The sequence below is a fragment of the Tasmannia lanceolata genome, unplaced genomic scaffold (assembly GCF_043159265.1).
Source record: "Tasmannia lanceolata isolate RefF3 unplaced genomic scaffold, GAP_Taslan_0.1 ptg000023l, whole genome shotgun sequence".
Lineage (NCBI taxonomy): Eukaryota > Viridiplantae > Streptophyta > Magnoliopsida > Canellales > Winteraceae > Tasmannia > Tasmannia lanceolata.
Window position 1 is genome coordinate 2332505 of NW_027518700.1, and position 23832 is coordinate 2356336.

At 37.4% G+C, this 23832-nt stretch overlaps 2 protein-coding genes across 3 annotated transcripts; one reads left to right on the forward strand and one right to left on the reverse strand.

The window, feature by feature from the left end:
* The first annotated feature begins 1628 nt into the window (after positions 1–1628).
* LOC143856588 (anthranilate synthase alpha subunit 1, chloroplastic-like) lies at positions 1629–15555 on the forward strand. The gene is made up of 11 exons (XM_077366854.1): positions 1629–1815; positions 1899–2083; positions 3616–3805; positions 9601–9752; positions 10040–10155; positions 10330–10576; positions 10692–10748; positions 11021–11173; positions 11328–11408; positions 13949–14035; positions 14872–15555. Exons 1-11 carry the CDS (start codon positions 1683–1685, stop codon positions 15193–15195), a joined length of 1725 nt encoding a protein of 574 aa, XP_077222969.1. The 5' UTR covers positions 1629–1682; the 3' UTR covers positions 15196–15555.
* Positions 15556–16190: 635 nt separating this feature from the next.
* LOC143856587 (protein NSP-INTERACTING KINASE 1-like) lies at positions 16191–21788 on the reverse strand. 2 transcript variants are annotated; one of them, XM_077366852.1, is made up of 11 exons: positions 21040–21787; positions 20830–20962; positions 20507–20578; positions 20280–20423; positions 19992–20063; positions 19836–19895; positions 19657–19754; positions 18852–19001; positions 18066–18407; positions 17088–17467; positions 16191–16836 (listed from the first exon to the last, which is right to left on the reverse strand). In XM_077366852.1, exons 1-11 carry the CDS (start codon positions 21143–21145, stop codon positions 16516–16518), a joined length of 1878 nt encoding a protein of 625 aa, XP_077222967.1. In that variant the 5' UTR covers positions 21146–21787; the 3' UTR covers positions 16191–16515. The 2 variants fall into 2 exon arrangements, with proteins under 2 accessions (XP_077222967.1, XP_077222968.1); XM_077366853.1 differs by lacking the exon at positions 19992–20063 and having other exon boundaries at positions 21040–21788.
* Positions 21789–23832: the final 2044 nt, after the last annotated feature.

Here is a 23832-nt window from a genome sequence, read left to right on the forward strand (position 1 = left end):
GGTGTGCTTATATTGAGCACATACATGATAAACATAGAAAGAGATCAAGCAGACTATGGAAAGAGATAATGATGGAGTATTCTAATCTAATCTACTTACTAATTAAATCTAGCTGCCTATTCTAGTGGGTTGCCTCATTAACCAACTTGCCTAATCTCCCACAAGAAGATCTAACGGTGAGATCTTCACCTAATCCAACGATGGATCTCACATATTCTAACACTTGAAGTCAATATGCATGGTTAGACCTGTAGACTTAGAAAAGTATATAATAAATATGATGAAGTACTTAGAGACCAATAAATATGTGTTTGGTTGCACAAAAGCCGGCATAGGAGTTTTTCTTGGCATTTGGTTTTGCTTTACTCAGATTTTCCACCGAAAAAATGAGATTTTCTTCGGCAATTGAATCTGACCAGCCCCTTTTACACGTGGCAATAGACTCATTCAAGTGAGTTAAGCCCCAAATCACTGACTCGTCCGAGTTGACTCCCTTTCACATTGGCCGCCGAGTTCTCATCCGAATTGTGTCCTACTAAGTCAATTAAAACTCCTTTGACTCATCGGAGTAAACTCTCTTTTATCATGGCCGAGTTCTGACCTAAGTAAGTTTTGAAATTCCAAAGCCCAACTCTCGATCCCACAATGTCAATGCATCATCCCAATTCCTCCCGACTTTCGTTTTAGCCATCCATTATGTGTAGGTCATCAAATGGATGGTTGGGATCAATTTAGCTATTGCATTTTTGGTTTCATGTCGGGACCCACCTCTTGTTGTGATCACTGAACATAAATGGTGGAGACAATGGATGGCTTGCTTTATTTGAATGCTTAATCTCAGGTGGAAACAAGAGTTTTCATATTATGTCCACGAGCAACTACGCCTATTTTTCAAGTACAGTAGGCCCACCTTGTTCTAAGATCCAAACCATTGATTTGGATCGTACCAACATAAATAGGTCGGGATCCCCAAAATCATCGCCAAAGGATGATCCTAACCGTCCGATCTGTATATTTTCTATAATGTACCACCCATTGACAGATCAGACAGATAGGATCAATCTTTAGATAATCTAGATTTTATATTATGCCCGCTCACACTTGCATGTATTTTTCATGAAGTACAGTGAAACTCACCTTGTTCAAAGATCCAAACGATTCATTCGGGTGGGCCCCTAGGTAAATAGGTTAATCCTAACCCTCTGATATGTGGAGCTTCTATAATGGACGGTTTTTCTAGAACTCGGGAAAGAAAAATTTTATATGGTGTAAGCCCTTATAGTCCCGTATTTTTCAGAAAGTACTGTACGGCCCACACTTTAGGATGATCCAAACCGTCCATATGATGGACAATAACATATATAGGTGGGAGAATTTATATGATGGGTGGCCGTGAAAACACGTGAAGTCTAAAAAAAAGTAGGTACGGCCCACTTTTTTTGATGATCCAAACCGTCCATGTGTAAGCCCTTATAATCCCGTATTTAACACAACCTATTTATGTTACGACCCATCACATGGACGGTTTGGATCATCCTAGAGTGTGGTCCGTACAGTACTTTTAAAAAAAATACGAGAGTATAAGGGCTTACACCATATAAAATCTCATACTCTCTGCTCGTGTTTTCCGACACAAATTAAAAAACCCTTCCGTCTCTTGTCATACAAGCTTCAAAACAGAAATGAAAACCCTCGCCGTCTCACCGAATCTCTCTCCGTTAACTTCCCGTCTATCTTCAACGTTTTCCGTTAACTCCATAACATTCTCCACCTCTCGTTCATTCAAATGCTCTGCTCTTTCCACTCCCTCCCTCTGTACGTTTAAATTTCCCTTTTCAGAAACCCTAATTTATTCAAAAATCACATTTGAAAAACCTGATAATCTGATTTCTCTACAGCTGATGAAGCCACAAAATTCTTTGAAGCTTCGAAGATCGGAAATCTCGTCCCGCTCTACCGGTGCATATTCTCCGATCACCTTACTCCGGTTCTCGCTTACCGGTGTCTGGTTAAGGAAGATGATCGGGACGCGCCGAGTTTTTTGTTTGAATCTGTGGAGCAAGGTTTTAGAGGAACTAATGTTGTAAGCCCTATATCTTTTTTTCCTTTTTTTGTCTCCCTATTTGTTTGGTTCTTAATTGGAAGTAAGACAAATAGACAAAGAAAAAAGATGGGAAAAGAGAGGAATCATGACTTGTGAGTTGCAAGGTTTAAAGTTTCGGTTCCGGTACCGGTTTCGGACCTTGAAATTCGAAATTTCGGTCGAAATCTGGTACAAAAATCGAAACAAATATTTTATTCATTATTACATTTCGGTAATTTCGGTCGAAATTTCGGTGAAATATTAAATTAATTAAAAAAAAACAGATTTTTTGGGTCAAATTTCGGAAAAACCGAAATTTCAGCCGAAATAAATGACCATTTCGGTTTTGGGTGGTTTCGGTGTCAGTCTCCACAATTTTGGATTTCGGTCGAAATTTAAAACCATGGTGAGTTGTGAATTATAAGTTTTTGTTTTGGTTGTGAATTTTCGCGTTTTTATTAAGACATAACTTCTTAAATAGAAACATAAAAGTGTGTATCAAGTATCAACCCACTTACATGATAAGCAATAACTAACACCCATAACCCTAAAACAAATACCCACAACTGCATAATAACTACATTACAATTACCCTATAAATACAATAATAATATGCACATATAATTCCTTGGTCCTTAGAAATAACCTTGTTCTCTAGGTCGAATTAGTGGAGAAAAATACTTTATTCCTTTAGGGTTCCAATTCCCAAATTGTATTTGGGCATAATTTTGTGGAACAACATAATTAACTTTAGGCCTTCATATTCTTAAAAAATAACGATCTTGATGTTTTGAATCACACTTTCAAATTGATGAAGGCGCATCCAAATGATAGAATGATTGAATTGGTTGGCAAAATCTAGATGATCCTTGACAACAACTTGTTCAACTAAATCATCTTTGTCACCATCAAATTTTTTTTTTTTTTTTTTTCATTTTTGTCTACTCGAACATCAACATTCTCAAGATTTACCTTTCCTTAGTCTATGTGCATTTCTCCGATCACTATGCTGATTTTGTACAAGTGCTTTGATCTTTCAGAAATCATGATGTATAGAATCGAAAATCTCCCAAGACGCAGTAATGGTTTAGGATCGATTGCTCTGATACCACTTGTTACGTGCATAATTACTGTAACATGAATAAACAAAGAAAAAGATCGGGAAAGGGTTGATTCGAGGCAACCAAACCTCCTAGTGGTTCTTTTTAGTTGCCATGACTCTCAAGAGGAACCATGATTCTCCTGAAACATAAGTTTCTGATTTAGTTGCAAATTCTCTCCATTTTCATTAAGATATCACTTCCTAAATACAAACACAAAGGTGTGATGCATCACTACCCTATCAACCCACTTACATTGCACATGAGCAATAACTAACTCCCATAACCCTAAAAGCAAATTCTTACAACTACATAATAGCTAGTACATTACAACTGCCCCATAAACACAATAATAATATGCACATATCATTTTTTTATTGTTTTGTTTCTTTGGTTCTTTTCGTTTATTTGGTTTTCAGTTATTTCTGTTAGGGACGCTATAGTATTGTCGGGGCTCAGCCAACGATGGAAGTCGTGGCAAAAGAGAATCTGGTCACAATCATGGACCATGCTGAAGGGTGCAGGAAGGAAGAGTTTGTGGAGGATCCAATGGGAGTCCCTCGGAGAATCATGGAGCGTTGGAATCCCCAACTTATCGACGAGCTTCCGGATGCCTTTTGCGGTAAGATATATATATATATATATATATATATATATATGTTGATGGTTGTAAGTTTTTTTAGAGTCTGGCAACAACTTACATTTTGGGGAAAATTGTGTGCGAATTGCTTGATTCCATCAGAAATGGAACGACAAAGGGTTTTGCGACTGTTAATCGTTGTAAACATAATCTAATGAATATTAGGGGTTGAAGGTTGATGTAATGAAATTGCCGTCAACATACTACAAATGACTTCTTTCCTGTGTCTGATTGGAATAAATGTTCTGTATTACGAAATATAAATGACATGTAATCTTATCAATTGATTAAAATTGAATGTGGAGTGTTGGCGTATGGTTGTTTTGGCCATATCTAGTCTGCCAATACTGCAAATTACAATTTCTTAATATTTGATCGAAACCCAAGGTCCTGAATGAGAAACTGCATGAAACTTAAATAGTTGCTTAAAGCCCACTAGCATTTCCAAACTAAAAATGCAGAAATGAACGTAATGAAATGGGCTATTTTTGCAGTAATGCAATTGTAGCAATTTGAGAGATTTATTTTATTTATTTACATATACCAATTATTTATTGTTAAGATGCATCATCAGTTACTTTGTTTGATTGAGTTATTTCTAGTTTTATTCGTGTCCTTTCTCTTATCTTGGATTGCTTGTTTGTAATTCAATATTATTCTTTATTTATTGACTTCATGTTATGAGGAGTATAGTTTGTATTGATCTTCGGATAAATTACTTTAACTTATTGGATAAGAACAACGCGAGAGTGTACATAACGTACAATTTCATAAAGACACTGACTACTTATCAGAGTAGTGTCATTCGTATGATTTGAAAGGCTCCTTGCTTAGGCTGTAACCAACAATATCACGTGTCACTCTATGAACATGGTGAAATAGACCTCCATAAAATGGCAAAGTAGGCAAACAGACCGATAGTGAATCTCTTCTAGACGATTATAGTTTGAATTATACCAAACAAGTCCAGAAAGAAACTCCTAACCATCCAGATGACTACAGTTTGTACCTTCTCTTATGTGTTGTAAGAAAATGTATGATGGTTTAGGCTATATAGGGTATCGGGGACATATTTTTCTATGATATGGTGCAATAACAGGCAACTCCTTGTGGACTTAAAGTATCAAGCAAATAAAAAGTTCAGTAATCTATGAAGACAGCAAGAAAACTCCAACATATATGAATTGGATTTTCTAATACCGCTAAACATTATACAATTCAGCAATGCATAAATGCTAATGCATGTGACAGATTCTATGTTGTGAGTGAGATGTTCAAAGGGATTTGCAAACCCTACACTTTGGCACTTTTGGCTACCGTGAATTTTTTTTAATGATAAACTGGTGTCTCCAACTGGATACGAGGGTGAAGTGGCTAAAAATCAGGAAACTAGTGTCTCCAAGTGATGAGAATTGGCTAAAAGCCAGAAAGCAAAAAACTCTACTCTAAATAGGGTGGACTTTTTCCTATTTTATCCACTTCTCACCCTCATCTCGATCGTGCCCTCTCAAATCCCTCATCCCACCCGCCCCACCCGTCTCTTACCACTTGGAGACGCTAATTTATCATGAAAAAACATTCCTGGCAGCTAGACATGACCTCAGGGGTTCTTTGGATGCATATAATTCAATTGCGAGCATAAATCGGTTTCGCCTGAAACAGATTTCATCTGAATTATATTTGCAGTTCAAATAATTCTACACTGTTTGGGAGGGATCTTTCATTTCTTACAAAATATATTTACATCGTTTGGATGAAATCCTTGAATTTCTCATAAAATTGAATTAGTGTTTGTTTGGCAAATAATTTCATGAACTTTATTTGTTATCAAAATTGTTTGCTTAATCCAATTGATATTATATATTAGATTTAACTTTTTTAAAAATTATGTAGAACTTAAGTCCTAACTATTAAAATATTTTATTGAGTAACTAATTTCTATTGGACCTAACTATTAAAATATTATTGTAGCCTGCTTGATGAAGAGGAAATACACAATCCTGTTTTCATTACAAATATTGCCCATAGGCACGCATCACATGTCTAGATGAAGAGGAAAAAAGCAATCAAACTGCTGGGGAAAAACTATTTTTTATGAGATGATGAAAATACCTTACTTCACGAGTTAATTTTGAAGAGAGTGGAAAAGTCATCTCCAATGGCTGGACAAAAACGCTGATTGAAGTCTCTCTTCCAACAAATACGGTGCCAGAAGAAAATTTGACCAACGAAAGGGTATTGGAAGTCTCTCTTCCAATACCCTTCGTTGGAAGTCTCTCTTCCAACAAAAACGCTCATTTTCTGAGGTAAGGGGTATTATTGTCATTTTACCTCCTTACACAAGCGTGCTACCCATTCATCTCTTAGCCAACAACAAACATTGAAATGTTTGTAGAATAATAACAAGATTTGCCAACAATTTTAGTGTTCAATACTTACTCCTTACAAGTTTGCCACTATGTTGTAAACAGCTCATCTAACCCTTATGTCATGAGATGTTGGCCTATTAACTCACAATGTGAGTGACACCTGACACCACCTTATATCACGGGTTGTGGTCCTACTACCATGGTTTTAAATTTCCACCAAACAGACACTTACGGCGTGTTCGGTAACACTCCTCGTTCGTGCCTCTGAAATCGGGTAGAATTGGATTGCGGAAGCGACTCTTAGTCGCTCCGTAGAATCTCCTCATTTAACCGTGAAAAAATGAGAAGTAAAAGAAACAGACTCTCATGGGTCGCTATCCCGAACAAAATTCTCTGAAATTTTGTTGCTTTCGCACCTACAAAATAGGGAGAATCTATTTTAAAGTTGATTGCCGAACACACCCTAAATGACCAAAATGTTTCTGTTTCCATCCCCCACCAAAACGCACACTGAAAACCAAAAACGCAAGTGTATTAGTGGCATGGTTTTAAATTTAGGTGGGGACCAAAACTGAAATTTCCCAAAATTGGAAATTTTGGTTGGAAATTTCTGTAATTTCGGTCCGAAATTTTGATTAAATGCCATTTTTTATTTTTTTTATAAATTGTTTCAAAATTTCGGACCAAAATACCAAATTTCGGTTCGAAATTTCGGTGGGGTCCGAAATTGGTACCGAAACCGAAATTTAAAACCTTGATTAGTGGTATACTCTATCTTTATGTGTTACATAAATAAAATTATATGAACTGCACATGAAATATGTTATATGTATTATGTACAAATAATTATATGAAGTGCTTGTGAAATGTGGTTTGTATTGAATTATTAGACATGCATGACAATACATGTCACTAGGTGTTTGATGAAGGGGGAATTGGCCCAAAAATGGGATATGGGTCAAGACGCAGCCGGGCGCCGGTGGCTGACTCAAGTGCCTCTTGAACCGCGCGAAATGGTCACCTATTACACGGTTTTCTGATCTTGCTAATCTACTTTCTAGTTCAAGTTCTGGACAGGGCAGGAGGAGACCCTAGGACATACACCTACAAGGCCGAGAAGAAAAAGGACAACAAGGAAGAATAGGCACCTCCAGTGCCACCTGCCGACCCACAGGAGATCCTCCACCAGGCTCCTCGTAGGCCAGTTACCCTGTTGGTCTTTTACGGAAACAAAAGAGAAAACCAGCCGTGGATCTCGACCGTTTGGATAGAGATTTTCTCTGCATGCCATTGTGGGTCCTATGAGTACGAGCAGTAAAGTTGCTAGCTTTATCCATGCTCAAAGGCGAGGAAGAAAGAAGGAGCCGCTCGTCCTGGTAAACGAAGTACGCTTTGGTGAGTGAGAAGTAGCCGGAGAAGAGGCGGCTGGCTGAGTAAAGTAGAGAGACCATTCATCGCGATGACAATGAGAAATAAAAAATAAAGGAGTGAGAATAAGTCGAGGAGTATTAGTTGTTATTGGTTGTTGAATGCGGAGAATTGGTAAGCAACCTATTTACTGCGTATAATTAATAGTTGTTATTGGTTGTTGAATGCGGAGAATTGGTAAGCAACCTATTTACCTGCGTATAATTAGTAATTTAATATTAGTTACCTGCTACGAAATCTGAAGGTGTGTCCCGTTTAGGTATCCACGCCTACAACTACCTGCTTGCCCATGCTACTCACTTACTAGAACAGGCAAGCTATGGACATCGAAACGGCCTAAAGGATAACTTTGAACTAGAACTAATGGATTAGAGGATTACTGAGCGTATTTACCTGGTTGCTTTCTTACCTTAGGTACCGTCTAGTCAAAATACTAATAATTAGAACTAAGAAAGAAGGACACTCTTGTAAAAGAGTAGTTTCCCCTTGTCCCGAAGTCCATAGCTACAGGGGAATCGCTAGCTCCATGCCGTGTAGTATAGGGTATACGAATCCCTCGGGCCCTAGCACTTGGGTGAGGCTAGGGATTTTCCGCTCGCATGGTAGGACTAAACCGGGAGAGCTCTCCAGTGCAGTACTGGAAGGGACAGGGGTTATTAGCGGAGAAAGGAATCGCTGAGAGATAGATTCTACTGTTTGGTCAGGACAAATAAGTGGCTGTGAGGCTATAACATAGAGTTGGAGGCCTCATTTGTTGGACATCCAGAAAAGCCATCCCACTCAAGATGCCCCTACTTATACCCCGGCTCCTTTTTGTAGTTGTTATCAATCTCTTTGTTTTAGGGGACGGCGTTCCTCTGTTGACATTCTAACCTTTTCCAAACAGACTTTTCACACCCGAAAACATAGTAAAAAAGGACCTGGCCTCTCGTCCATAACCGAGTCCGGATATGTAAAAAAGGGCCTCAAATGTGCATTTTTACCTTTAAGCTTATATCGAAAAGGATAATCCGACAAGCCCCATTTGAGGGGGATCTTGGCCTGTTGTTAAATCATTATGGATGATTGTCTTGCTTATGTGATGGTTTCAAAGTGCGTATTTGTGCTTATTCTAGCATTTCCTGGAGTTCCATCTTAAAATTCAGTCATTTGCAATTTTTTCATATTTTTCATGATTTTATAGGATTTCCACCAAAATTCCTAACTGAAATTGAAACATTTTTGTTTCCATGCCAACCGAATCCGAAATTTAAAACCTTACTTACTACACCACCTGGCATTGTGAGACTACATGGTGCTTGTCTTTTTAGAGAAGAGGTTTAGGTTTGTTAAAGTATAAAAGATATATAACGCCTTTCTCCAACAGCTTAAGCTTTTGGAGAAGTTGGTAATTTAACAAGGTTCATGTTATGAGAAGAATATGTGTTTCCTTGCAAGTATAACCCACTTGATGGCATAAGAAATGGTATATACCTTAACACATTTTGAGTGTGTACTGTCATTCACCAATAATTTATCCCTTATAAACTTAGAATCTTGTGGGTTTCATGTAGTTTAGGTAAAACAGGCATGTTACTTGGCTGCTCTTTATTCTTCGAATAAACTTCTATGGTCACTTAGATCTACCATTCAAAAAAGAAAAAAGAAAGAGAAAAGGTCACTTAGGTTTACTTGGCCATTGTTTATACCTGATGACAACAACAGTAGAATACAGGCTGAGATAGGAATATTTGTTTTACATGTGGTTCTGAAATAGCTCATCATAAAGATGGCCTCTCTCTCTCTCTCTCTCTCTCTCTCTCTCTCTCTCTCCACACGCACACAGATAAATATGTTCATATATACATATATTGATGATAAAAGCTATTTCTATTTCTTTTCATTACATGCACATTTTCGGCCCAAGATCCAAATGAATAGATTTTTGGAAAATCTCTTGAGCCACACATAGTGATTTAATTTGTTTTCTCATATGAACAGGAGGATGGGTGGGTTTTTTTTCGTATGATACTGTGCGATATGTGGAGAAGAAAAAGCTGCCATTCTCAAGTGCAGCTGAGGACGATCGAAACCTACCAGATGTTCATTTGGGACTCTATAATGATGTCATAGTGTTTGATCATGTAGAGAAGGTATCCCAATTTTTATTCATTGACCATCTTTGATCTCTTAAGCATAAAGTAAAATTCAATTTTTGACATGTTTGCCATGCAACATTGGTTTTGAAGTGTCTGATTGTGTTGGTAAAAAGATGCTTCAAATATATATACCCACTATACTAATCATTCCCTCTGTATTGTGTAACTAACATATCTATAATGACGATTTCATTGGTTTGGTTGTTGTTATCATTTTCAGTGGTCAAATAAGTTTTTGCTTGATGTAATGGACTTGCTTATAATATCATTTTTCCCCTCAGAAAGCTTATGTTATTCACTGGGTGAGGCTCGATCGTTACTCTTCAGTTGAAAAGGCTTATGATGATGGAAAGAATCAGCTAGACATTTTAGTGTCTAGGGTACAAAATATTGACCCGTGAGTAATATCTTTGTTTTTTTAATAATATTTTCTTTGTTTTTTGAATAATTCACACAACCCGTGAGTAATATTTTTGTTTCCCATGTTTTCTTTTATAAAATTACGATTCTTCTCACCACTTCCCTGTTTAGTGCTATACTTCACTATTTTAAGTACATTTTTATTTGTTAGCCCAAGGCTAGCTGCAGGTTGTGTGAATTCACATACTCTCCCTTTTGGTTATTCCTTGGAAATGTCAACCATGACAAGTGAAGAATACAAGAAAGCTGTTGTGCAGGCAAAAGAACACATCTTAGCAGGAGACATTTTCCAGATTGTGCTGAGTCAGCGTTTTGAGCGCCGAACATTTGCAGATCCCTTCGAAGTGTATAGAGCTCTAAGAGTTGTGAATCCTAGTTCATATATGACTTACTTACAGGTATGTCTACCCTCCACAATTTTTTCATGGTTTACTTTATACTGTAAACCCCTTTTGTATCCCTCTTTTGGCACTTTTCTTTTCTCAATTTGTTTTTTTATTCTTTCTATATCAGGCTAGAGGGTGTATTCTTGTCGCTTCAAGCCCTGAAATCCTTACTCGCGTACAGAAGGTAAATTGATTTTATTACTGATGAATTATGATGACTGGCAAGGTTTGTTCAGAACTCTTAATCAGGGATGTCACAGGACGACTTCGGATTTGATCCACCTATGTCTTGGTCACAATCCCTTTGGATCCCTTATCGGACGGATCCTTTTTGGTGTGCTTTTCAGATCATACTTTTTTTGCGTCTGCGTCACAATCCATTTTTATGTTTCCCATTCTGAACACTCTTTAGTATTTACTTGCAACAATGTGTATTAATTTCATCTGTATTGGCAGAGGAAGATTGTTAACCGACCGCTTGCTGGGACTGTTAGAAGAGGCAAGGCCCAAAAGGAGGATGAGATGTTAGAAAGGCAGCTTCTGAATGATCAAAAGCAACGTGCTGAGCACATTATGCTAGTTGATTTGGGGAGGAATGATGTTGGAAAGGTTCTTCCTTCCATTAGTTTCTACTACCACCAATTATTATGCCTGCTTGGAAGCTCCAAATTTGGATTTGCTTTCCAATTTGATTTAAATAGCTGACAAAAGTTTTCATGGATTGGGATTGCGCATATTATACTTACACAGACTATTCTTGCAGGTCTCAAAGCCTGGTTCTGTAAAGGTGGAGAAGCTCATGAACGTTGAACGATACTCACATGTTATGCATATAAGCTCTACGGTGAGGCTTTGTCCTCATTTTTTGTAAAAGAGTGGGAAACTCATGCCTAGCACCAATTTTTTATACATCACTCTATGTATTCTACTGTGTGCTTGAAAATCCCGATGCATATTGGTCAATACGATTTTACATGTATTAATCTGTCCGTTGATCTCTGCATATACCAAGATATTATTGTCCCTGATAATTGAGTTTTCCTTGGATCTTCTTAGCCCGACTCTACTTTTTGTTTGGATGTGTTCATTCCATCTCTAGCATTATGAACCATTCTTTTCCTTTAGTTTCTAGAAAAATATTGCTCATGGATAGGTACACGAGGCTTTCTTCTGATAGATATGGCTGTAGCATTCTCAGATGATGTCGAAATGATAAAAAACAGTGTACATGAGACTTTTTTCCCCAAGTAATAGCCCAATGCCAGAATGAGCTTACATTGATTTGGCATTTGGTGTTTCAGGTTTGTTCATCATGATTTGATTCTCCATTTTTTAGTTTGCAGTCAGTTTGTTCATTCGATGTTGACTTTATAAATTGGATTTTTTGAGCCCACAGCTTCCATGTGTTTTCCGTAAGTTTGTTCATTCCCATGTTGAGCATATGAATTGAATTATTGACCCAACTGCTTTCATATGTTTGCAGTCAGTATGCAAATTCCAATTTTGAGTGTGTCCATTGTAAACTTTATTCCTGATAAAATCAAGTTATGCTATTTTAGTTGATGGGTCGTATTAATTTACTGAAAAAGTTTATTTGCTGACACTTTTATCATGCACAATTTTATGGAATATGAACAAGCCAGTAATCTTTTCATTTTCTTTTTCCACATTGTGACCTGAATTACAGTTTAGTCCTTTCAACTTGTACATAGGGAGACCTTGAGCCTTGGTGTTGCATTACAACTCTTTTTTTTGAAACGGTAAAATGAGAATATATTAAAAGGCGAACCGAGAAGGTTCAAAACAAATTACAGAAGGAGAAAGAAACGAAAATACAAAATCATGGCGGGTGATAATCAAACCGCTCCAGACTAGATCTAAAAACACCACCCCTTGCTAGGGAGTCAGCATCTGAATTAGCAGATCTCCTCACATGCGTAAACAATATAGATGAGTCAAGAACTATATCATCAATTTCCTCGAAAAAAGATAAAAACCGCCACGGAGGAGAAGCCGCACCCAAAAGCCAGAGAACAACATTAGAGGAGTCCCCTTCCACTATCACCTTATCTAACACAGAATTATCCAAAAACTTGATCCCACAATGAACTGCTCTCACTTCCGCTTCATTAGAGTCTGCCACACCAATGAGGCTCGAGAAGGCCCAGAGAACATCCCCTTTGGAATCTCTACATAAACCCCCAATCCCTGCATCACCAGGATTGCCAAGAGATCATCCATCGAAATTCATCTTTAGCATCCCATCAGGAGGAGGGAGTCAGGATTGAGTAATTTTGACTTTGCTAACCCCCTCCTTGCAAATAATCTGCCAACCTTCCCATAGATCATACGCTGAGACGAAATGAAACAGAGGAAGGCTTCTAGCCCAAGAAATGACCGCTGCAATGATCTTGATAAATATCCAGTAAGACGATTTTGCCACTCCTTCAAATACTCGAGAATTTCTTTCTTTCCAAATGAACCACCATGAAGCCAACATACACATCTTCCACAGCGTCTTATCCTTTCTTTTCCAGGGGCACCAATCCCAACTTTTAATAAAATCTGATATGGTGTTAGGGAGGGCCCATGATACCCCAAAGCGAGATAGGATAAAGCCCCATACATCTCTAGCAAACTTACAGTGAATGAATAGATGATCAATGGATTCGCCATCCGCTAAACATAAAGGGCAATGGTTCACCAAAATCATTCCTCTCTTCCTCAAAAATTCAATTGTCTGGATACGGCCACAACATACTGCCCACGCAAAAAAGGAAACCCTCGGCGGGCAAGAAAACTTCCAGATCGAAGCAGATAGAGACTCAACTTCGCTACACACCAAATGTTGATAAAAAGATTTAACAGAGAAAAATCCAGATGAACACCAAAACCACACATGGGAATCAACCCCCCTCCTCTTAATATAACACCCTTCAAATCAAAGACAACAACTCTAAAACTGAATTCAACTCTCTATCAAAAAAGTCTCTTCTGAACTTCGGCTTCCAAACCACTATCGAGTTAACCCGCTCAAAACAATCCGCCACCCATGCCACCTTTTGAGAAGACACCAAAAACAGATCAGGGAATAATACCCTAAGAGGCTTCCAACTTATTTACTGTTTAATTTAGTTTCTTAAAGAAAAAGTTGTGTACGCTGTGAAATTGTTTCCTTTTATTTAAGCTAATACTTTCAATTTGACTCTGGAAAATTTCAATCATGCCACTTTCATAATGGCACTGAGAGCTATAGTGCACACAACCAGCAAGCGGCAACCAAATACCTTATGTCCTGAATGATGTTTACAGTGGATGGAATTTTCTTTCTTCCTATAAATATAAGTTCAAAGTCCTGTACACTATTCTATTGCTATTGTGCAGGTTACAGGAGAGTTACTTGATCATCTCTCTTGCTGGGATGCTCTACGTGCTGCTTTGCCTGTTGGAACAGTGAGCGGAGCACCAAAGGTTCATTCATATGCCCTATTTCGCATAATAAAATTGATGACTCTTGCTCATTCTCTTTTGGTTTGGGGAGTTGCTTACTCACTCTCAAGGGGTGGGGATATATTTCATCTTTTTGCAAAACACCCTAATTGACACTCCCTCGTTAACTCTTATTCTCTCACTTTTTGACCGAACACATTAGTTGTCATAAAATATCCTTACTGATTCTAACTAGTACTCATTAACTATATTAATATAGGATCCCTTGAGGAATGGTCGAGGCACATTCTCAATTGTAATGTAAACAGGAACATATGTATTGCATAAGTGGGATCCACCATCCTGTTGATCAATCTGGATTCTGGACTGCCCACATAGTAATCCCCACCTTGGATCTTCCAAGGTTCGAAACACGATGCTGATTTTGGCCATTGAATGCCTACTGTTTCCTGAAGTTTTTGACAGTCCATTTGCAAACCCTCCAAAAAGGGTTGTGGGATCAAGATGACTACTGGGGCATTGGAGAACCAAGGCAGGGGTCAACTAGATCGAAGGGGGAACCCACCTATGCAACATAAGTGTGCCTCAATACACAATAGATTTAATATTTTTCCTCATGACCTATGGAATATTGCCATTCATATCTTGTGATTCTATGGATGCCTATGGTAATTCAGATTCGTGTTTTTGATTTTTTGCTCCCCTACCATACCTTTATCTGGGCATCTTTAGCCAATATACTTATTCTGCACCTTTTTTTTTCTGTTTCAACTGTCCTTCCCATAGTTCTCATACTATGCCTCACTGAGAAATTTTAATTTTCCTTGGTTTCCTTTGCAATCTCTGGTGCAAAACAGGTGAAAGCCATGGAGTTGATTGACCAGTTGGAAGTAACAAGACGAGGACCGTACAGTGGTGGGTTCGGAGGTATCTCATTTTCAGGTCACATGGATATTGCCCTCGCCCTTCGGACGATTGTTTTCCCAACCAATGCCCGATATGACACAATGTATTTGTACAAGGATACTAACAAACGTAAGGAGTGGGTGGCCCACCTTCAGGCTGGAGCTGGCATTGTGGCTGACAGTGATCCTGATGATGAACAGAGAGAATGTGAGAACAAAGCCGCCGGTCTCGCCCGTGCCATTGATCTCGCAGAATCTGCATTTGTGGACAGATGATCACTCATCTTTCTGTTTGCATTGGCCAGTAAATTTTCCGGTAGTGTTTCTGGTTGGGTTCCTTGGATTGGATTCTTCAGGAATCAATAGTATATCAAAAATCAGTATAATTTATTTAGATATAACAGAAATCCTTTGATTAGTTGGTGATAAGTAGTAGTTAGTTTTTACTTTATGGGTTAAAAAACTTTGTCAATTAGGATCTGATTTTGGTATTACAAATGTCCAAGTCAAAAGGGCATGCCTTCTATTTATGATTTGTTAAAAGCAGAGAGTAATAATAAGAAGAGAAATGCTATGTAATGGACTATTAAATATGATTATAGGAGAGAAAATAGAAGATTGAAAGTTTGAGGTATAGTATGAAAATGTATAAAGTAAGTTTATCTCTTTTGTCATAGCATTTTCCATCAAGAAGCAACATTTTCTATGCTCTTTGTTGGATTCCTTTGGAGACATTAGCTTATATAAACCACATCAACCGCCTTCTAAGAAGGTTCATATCATATCATACAAATTAGAGCACTAAACATGAAAGTCATGGATTCGTGGCTTTCCTTTCTTTATTGTTAGAGAAATTATATGGAAGGATAACCAAATATATGTGAAATAGATTTGAGTTTTCTGGACAAGAGAAGAAGGCAAGTCCTTTTGGTTCTTACCGACATATTTCTAGGTTTTCTCCATCAATATTTAAAGATACATGATAGAAATTTTTTCACTTGTACGATTATCAGAGCACTGTATTGTGTCTTTAGAAACTCACTCCCAAGAGAGTTTATATTTCCATAGAGCTTAAAATACAGAGAGGGAGTGGGAGCTACCAAAACAGGGGCATGGAATATCAGCTTCCTTGGCCAAAACATGACGAGGCAGTGTGAAACACCCTTCTACAATAAAGTGAACCAATTCACCACCTTCCTTATAAACTGCAACAGCCCATGAAATTTGCTGAACTTCAAATCATATAGTTTGTAATTCAAACATAACACCTCTTTATCAAGTATTTTCCTTTTCATTAAACAATCGGGACCCATTTCAATCACATTATCATCCAACCGCATTGACTTATTGCGCAACTCAATCCTATCCAATCTTCTTCACTCACTGAAAAAAAAGATATGAAATACAACTCACTCTAATACTGTCAGTTCCTCAAATCAGCTTCTGTACAGTCAGGATTGCCATGGCAACCCTGTTTGAACTCCAATGTACTATACAAACTCTTCCATGGGAACTTGGGCTTCATTACGACAGACCGAACCCATTAGGATAACAGTATGAGCGCGTTTTTTCTTCTTTATCTATTTTTGTTGCAGTTCACCTTGGACCAGAGAGTTCCATTGCTTGGACAAGTAACGAAGAGTCGTCGGTAAGATCAGAATATCGCTCGGAAGAGGAGAATTCATGGCCTCTCCATTTGGGCCCTTCACCTCTCTGCGAAGCTTCCCATCTCTCTGCAAGTCCATCACCTTCCAGCATTCGTACCACTTCAGACATCTTGGGTCTCTGTCCAGGGTGGTACTGAGTAGATAAAAGAGCCACCTGAACCATTTCTCCAAGCTCAATCCGATCATAGTTGTTTTTCAGGTCCTTGTCAACAAGCATATCTAGCTTTTTTTCCTGGTGAATTTTCTTGACCTGCGACAAGAATTAGTGTCAGATAAATTAATCAAGCAGAAAAGTGTAAGAAATAAATATAGAACATCTTTTGCAGTTTGAGAAAATGGCTCTTCAATCTGAATGATGTTTTCGAAAATTCCCATAAATCAATCAATTCCATTAGTTCTGATAAAAACCGCAGGCAGCATCCATTTTCTACAACTTTTTTTTTTTTTGAATGGTTCCATTTTCTAGAGCTTAAGTTCAACAAGTATAAATTTTTTGCTTACCCAGTCAAGCATGGCTCCTTTCTGATTTGCCGCCTTTCCGAATTCTAGAGCTCTCTGACCAGTGATCAATTCAAGGAGGAGGATTCCAAACCCAAAGACATCTGTTTTCTCGGAGGACTGGCCCGTGGACAGATACTCCGGAGCTATATGCCCCACGGTCCCTCTCACGGCAGTTGTTACGTGCGAGTCTCTGTGATCCAAAAGCTTCGCCAACCCAAAGTCTCCCACTATGGCTTCACAGTAGTCATCAAGCAATATATTAGCAGCCTTTACATCCCTGTGAATTATCTTGGGATCACACTGTTCATGAAGATACAATAGACCTCTTGCTGCTCCCAAAGCTATTCTCTTCCTAGTACCCCAATCTAATACTGGCTTTCCTATAAGAAAGAAGTAAAAATAGATAAACTCCATTTGTATATATCAGTAACAAATGAAAGGAGTTGAATGTAGAGCCTTAAGTCTCTGACATTAATCTGTTTATGTCTTAAAAGCCTCTGGCTTCCATATTTTGAAACTTTCATTACCTATGTTGCATCAGTACTGATACGAGTGTCGGAGTCCGACACGGGTATCAAGTGTCGGATTCGGCAAACATTAAAAAGAACAATTCATGTATTCGCCACAATATTTTAATCAATCTCAAATTTTATTTTTTTATAATAATATGCTTATAACCATGGATTTAAATTTCGGTGAGGGACGAAACAAAATGGTACCGAAACCGAAATTTTCGAAACTTTTAATAAAATAATAGTTTTTTATTGCGTTAAAGAATTTCGATCGAAATTTCATCCTAAAATTACGGGATTTCGATTGGCAATACCAAATTTCGCCCGTCGGTTAAGTACGAAATTTTAGCTGAAACCGAAATTTAAAACCATGCTTATAACTAGTAATATATTGAAAATTTTAATAGGTCCAGTAGGAGAAATTATATGGTGTGAGGCCTTACAACAATATAACATGGTTCATTACCTTTTAGTCGAGAAGCTAAGCTTCCATTAGACATGTATGGGTAAACTAGAAGCCTCTCTGTGCTTGTCATACAAAAGCCACAGAGCCTGAGGAGGTTCCTGTGCACGGCTAAGCTGATCATTTCTAATTCGGTCTGAAATTGGATATCTCCACCAGCAGCATTTCCATCCTTAAGCCTTTTAACGGCCACGATAGTTCCATCCTGGAGATAACCCTTGTAGACATTTCCGAAGCCACCTTTTCCAAGAATGTTTTTGCTGCTGAAGTTATCTGTTGCAATCTGAAGCTCCCTGAATTGGAACCTCTTCAAGTTTCCAAGACAAACTTCCTCATGATGTTGGCCTGATAAGTTGAAGGGATGGATAATTAGAGTGAAAATCACAGCACAACCAAATTATTTTGTGATAATTGAAGAATTTGGAAGTTTTGATGGATTCACTACAGAAGGAGATCAGGCATATAATTGCACCGATATTGACGCACTACCATGTTTTAATAATTGCACAAACCCATCTTGTCTTTTTCTTTTTTAATTGGCTTCTGAGATCTTTTTGAGAACTGTAATAAGCTTTGACAGCTGTTTAAATAATAAAAGACGAGTTGATTTAGTGCAATTATCAAAACATGGTAGTGCTAATATCAGTAGCCTGTTCGTGTACTCTCGTCGTTGTTCACATTATATGAGGTTGTTTTACTGTGCTGCTCAGAAATCCTCTGTTTACAAGTTTGTTTTCGTTTGAGAAATTGATGGACTCAAAGTTGTTCTCATCTATGCATGTTACTAACCATTAACCTCAAAGAGGATCTGTTGGTTATGTCTTTGTTTCCACCAGAGAAGAAGCCCAAATCCAAAAATGAGTAGACAGATGGATCCAAGACTTGTTCCAAGAGCAAGGGCCATTTTGTGACTTCTGGATCTTCCCGAAGTTACAGAGCCTTTAAAAACATAGAGAGTGAGAAGTCAGTATGAAAGCAACTAAGTATATCCATGTCAGAATGGAGGAAAAAGAACTTGAGCACAATTGATTGGAATGTCTGAGCAGAGAATGTTAATGGATTGGATCAAGGGAAAATGCAAGATTTCAGTTTAGAAAATAGCATCAGAGAGAAAATTTTATGGGTGGAGGAAGATTAATTAATAAAAATCAGGATAAATGATTGTTATAACATGTCTTAAAGCACAAAAGGAAGTCCAATTTTCATCACCTTGAGAAAATAATGGTAGATTCAGAAAAGTGAATTACAATCATTGGAGGATGGCCATAGTTTGAGCATAGCAGATGATCAACCATAAAATTCAGAAAATAGAAAAAACAAAAAAATAATACACCAAGATCAGAAATAAAAAATAAAAAAATGAAAGGCTAACTATAAGGAGTACCAATAGCCAAAATCGAGTGGCCAAGGCTAATGATGAAAAAAGGTCATGACTAAAGATAATCATCAAAAGCTGGATTCATTTGCAGAGCTTCATTCATGAAAGGGCCACAAAAAAAAAAGGAAATAATGACTATTGAGTAGCAGACTTGAGAACCAAAAAGAACAATAAAGAAACTTCCAATTTGCAAGCTATAAAATTTGTGATCAGTACTCTGTGAATTATTGATGTTGAAGGAAAGTGGCATTAGCACCGTCCCATAGCACTCTTGTTCTGTGCCCGTTGCACAGATCAGAGGATTTCCAATAATGCTGTTGCCAAAAAAGAAAGAAACCAGTTCAGCATTCCAAATCTTCAATAAAAGAAAAAAAAGCACAATTATTAGTTCTTACTTGAATGTTTTAGCAGGAAATCTGGGAATAGGGCCGCTCAAATTGTTGTAAGACAAATCCCTTAAGCATGAAATAAACAGATCTTTTTCAGCTACAAATTAGCATTAGAGAAAAATAATAAACTACTGAAATATATGTTAAGGTCAAGTGATTTACAGAAAAGCAAGCTGAGAGATGTTAGCAAGAGACAAAGGGAATTCTCCTGAAAGACTGTTATTGTTAAGCCTCCTGATGTTTCAAATCAAATATCCAATGTCAGAATCAGGCCAAGAACACAATTGCAAATACAAAATCATCTATGTTTTTACTTGTCAATTCAGAGAAAGAACTTGAAATAATTCAATGGTTCAAAAAATTGATATATTTTTCTTTATGGGTTTCTGTTCAAGAACTAAAACAATCAAACTTCAGAAGCACTTTTCTCTTCATCAACAAGGTACTTACAAGTATTCAAGGCTTTTCAGGTGGCTTAAAGAAGAGGGAATTTCGCCAGTGAAGAAATTGTTAGACAGATCAAGTGTATGAAGTCTTGAGAGCTTCCCTATCTCTTGGGGAATAGGTCCTGATATGTTGTTGTTCTGTAGAAGCCTGCAAAACATCTCATTGCAAAACTATTAGCGGAAAAACCAAGTCAATACAAAATTATGTTATCTTTTTTTCTCTCTACTTACACAGTCTGGAGATTTGTCAAGTTTCCTATACTTGGAGAAAGAGTACCAGATAAATTTTGGCTGGGAGTTCCTCTGCAATAGAACCATTAAAATAATTAAAAAAAAAAACCCTCTTCATTTTACAGAAGGAATAAGACCTCCAAGTTTCCATTTTTTGTTTGGTGCTATATAGGCATAATTTCAAAAAGAAAGGGCTAGTTTTCTTCTTTGTTTTGCTGAGGCTCTCTAGTGCAATTAACAGAAAACTTGAAAAGAATTTCATTTCTTTTGATAACATAAATCAAAGAAAACAAAATTCCTGACAATGTTACTTTAGAACTTACAGTCCAATGACTAGATTTTCAGCTGAACAAGTAACCATAGTCCAACTACATGGATCAACAGAGTCCCTATCCCAATTTTCTAGAATATTATGAGGATCCTCCAGAGATTCTTTTACACCCATCAAAGCTTGCACTGAAACAAAAAACTCAGATCACGACTCTTATCAAAACCCATTTGCAAAAGTAGAAGAAAACATTCAAATTAATTACCTTCAAAGTTTACACCTTTAGGAGAAAGCAGACCAGTTACAGAACAACTCCAAAACCAGAACAAAATAACTAAACAGAGAACAAATTTCTCTCTCTTTCTTTCCATTGAATATGCTTAGATACGAGGACCCAGATACAAAAACAGCTCGTGGAGATTTTGGGAACTTGTATGAGTGGTTTAATGTAGTCAACTAATAGATCCTCAATGGATTTTCTGTTTCTATTTTAAGGCAATTTTCAGTGCAATCCACAAGTAGAGAACCTCATGCTACCCATTATAGGCATCAACCCACTCAAACTTGCTGTTAGAGATGGAGAAAAAAAAAGCCAAGAGGTTTGGTAGGAAAGAAAGGACTAATATGCCTGCCACTGATTCAGTATAAAAATAGAAAGGAAATACAGAATTCTGCTCAAATGCCAACTTCAAAATTGTAAAGAAAAAGGTAAGAACAGGAAAATTCCTTGGTGGGTCAATCAAACATTTGTGTACAATGGATAGTGTGCATGAGTTTTTTTAATCTTGGATTGCAAAACCAACATAGAAACAAAGAAATCCAGAGAGAATTCAAAAGAGAAACTAAATGGAATCCAACATTCCCTGAGTTTGGCCATTGATTAAACTCTATCTTTTGTAGTAATTCAAAAAAGTAAGAAAGAAGACGTGTGAGAATCTCGAGAGTAGCTCGAGATTTGTGCCAGAAGAGTTCAATGAAGGCCATGAGATCTTTGTTGGGGATTTTTATTCCCTTTTTTTTAATGTTTTTTGGGGTTTGCTTTATTGATTCCACAACCCCATTAGCACACTCACACGGTCTGTACCGTCAGCAGACAATCCATTCAATCCACAAAAGTGTAAACTTTGAAAAGCAAAAGCTGCCACTCTAGTACTAAAGGGGAATGGGTAGAGGACTAAAATTTGCTATACAGGGTCAGTGTGAGAATGAATGGTACGAAGAGGACTGCTTAACTACTCTGCAGCTCTGCTGATGGATGGGTGTTTTGGGAATCAGTGTTAACTACTTAAGGTTAAGGGGTTATATTTGAAATCTATTTTTGAGCTGTTCCAGCATAAGAGTTATCCATTGTTTGTCAACCAATTTAAATTGATAATATCAACCCAAGATAATAATACATTTTCTGGGATTTGCTAGAGACCTTCGCAGAAAGGCATTTCGCGGCTGGTTATTGCATGTGAGAGCAGCCACCTCAGATGAATTAAATGAAAAATGCAAAATCTGCTGAAAAGTGAGCCTGTGTGGCTGCTCTCACATGCAACAACCAGCCGTGAAATGCCTTTCTGCGATGGTCTCTAGCAAATCCTAAAAAAGTATTATTATCTTCAAAAAACAAGGAAATTTTTTAATTCCAGCTAAAAAGTTGAATTGCACTGTGCTGCCACTGCTGATTCCGTTCGTGTGCTGATCTTTGCTTCATTGTCTTCATTTGTCCTGGAGCATAAGCTCTAACCTCTCCAAAAGTTACTAAATTCACTACTTAGGATAGGCCAAGGAGCTTGAAAATGACTCTGCATATGCAAACTAGCCCACGGTTAGGTTATGAAATTGAAAGGTGTTAGGCACCGGTTCTTGCTGTACATGTGGCACATGTGGCCTCCCTTTTGGTTGGCCGTACACGTGGATTTTTAATATCAAGGAATTGTTGGGTTTAGGACTAGGGACCTGCGCAATAGATTTGATCATGTGAAACAACCAATTACTCCAAAAGCTTAAGCTGTTAGAGAATAGAGTTGGTCTTATTTAATCATTTATACTTCAATAAAAACTTGTGCTACATGCCTATAAATGTGGTGATTTAATGGACTTGAAAATCAAATGGATCTCATGGTTAAGGTCTAAGGCTCACAAGGACAAACCCTTGGCCTCGAAGTCCCTACAGAATAGTGAATGTTCTCGCATGTATTTGCACTGGTTTGATTGCTTAATATAATCCTCAAATCCTGAGATTTGAAGGGCAGGAATAAACTTTTTAGGCATCAAATAATATTTTGCGAGTTTCGAAAGATTTTAGAAATTCAGTTTCACGACAATTCGAAATTGGAAAACTTATATTTGAGATTGCAAATTGGATTGTGATCACAAATGCCTTTGATTTTAGAAAATAAATTTTTGAATGTGAGTTGGCTCTGGGCGTAAGGTCTACTCGAGATCGAAGGAAAGTCTAAATTTTGAAATATTTTTTAAACATTTCAGGTTTTCAAATCTAGGGTTTTTTGGACAATCTAACATCGACTTAAATTTGCGTACCATTTTATAACATTGGATGGCTCAGATTTGAAATATCTTTTTTGAAAATTGACATTGCGAAATATGATATTTCATTCAAACAGAATAAGTATATTGAGAAAACATCTCTTAGATAGTCCACACATGAGTGCTACTAAGGCAGCCTCACCAAAGAGAAGTTCACAACATTGTTCATCATTAGAGATACTACAACTGACTTATTTCAGATTAGCTAGGTAGAACAAAATAAGGTGTCTACATGCACTTATCTTTATTTTTTCAAAGAAATAAGGTGTTTCAGGGATAGAAATCATATGGAATAGAACTTAACTAGAATAGCCTCTAGAATACAAGGCGACCAAAGATAGGGTCTTATCCATGAAAAAATATACCACAATCAACTGGTATAACACTATAACTGCTTGAAAGGGTTTGCAAACATAATGTATAAACATTAAAATACTTTCATAGTTATGATGGAAGGCTTTGGAGCCAAAAAAAAAGGAGTCAATAAAGGAAAAGTGAGAAAATCTTTTAAATATCTATGATG

Bases quoted from the DNA above. Each gene is read 5' to 3' on its own strand.
- LOC143856587 (XM_077366852.1), bottom strand. From the start codon at position 21,145: ATGGAAAGAAAGAGAGAGAAATTTGTTCTCTGTTTAGTTATTTTGTTC. The intron at 19,002-19,656 runs GTACTGATCACA...ATGTTTTTAAAG, and splicing joins CAACATCAATAATTCACAGA to GCTCTGTAACTTCGGGAAGA. The intron at 17,468-18,065 runs GTAATGAACCAT...TCTTTCTTATAG, and splicing joins CTTAGCTTCTCGACTAAAAG to GAAAGCCAGTATTAGATTGG.
- LOC143856588 (XM_077366854.1), top strand. From the start codon at position 1,683: ATGAAAACCCTCGCCGTCTCACCGAATCTCTCTCCGTTAACTTCCCGT. The intron at 10,577-10,691 runs GTATGTCTACCC...TTTCTATATCAG, and splicing joins CATATATGACTTACTTACAG to GCTAGAGGGTGTATTCTTGT. The intron at 10,749-11,020 runs GTAAATTGATTT...CTGTATTGGCAG, and splicing joins TCCTTACTCGCGTACAGAAG to AGGAAGATTGTTAACCGACC.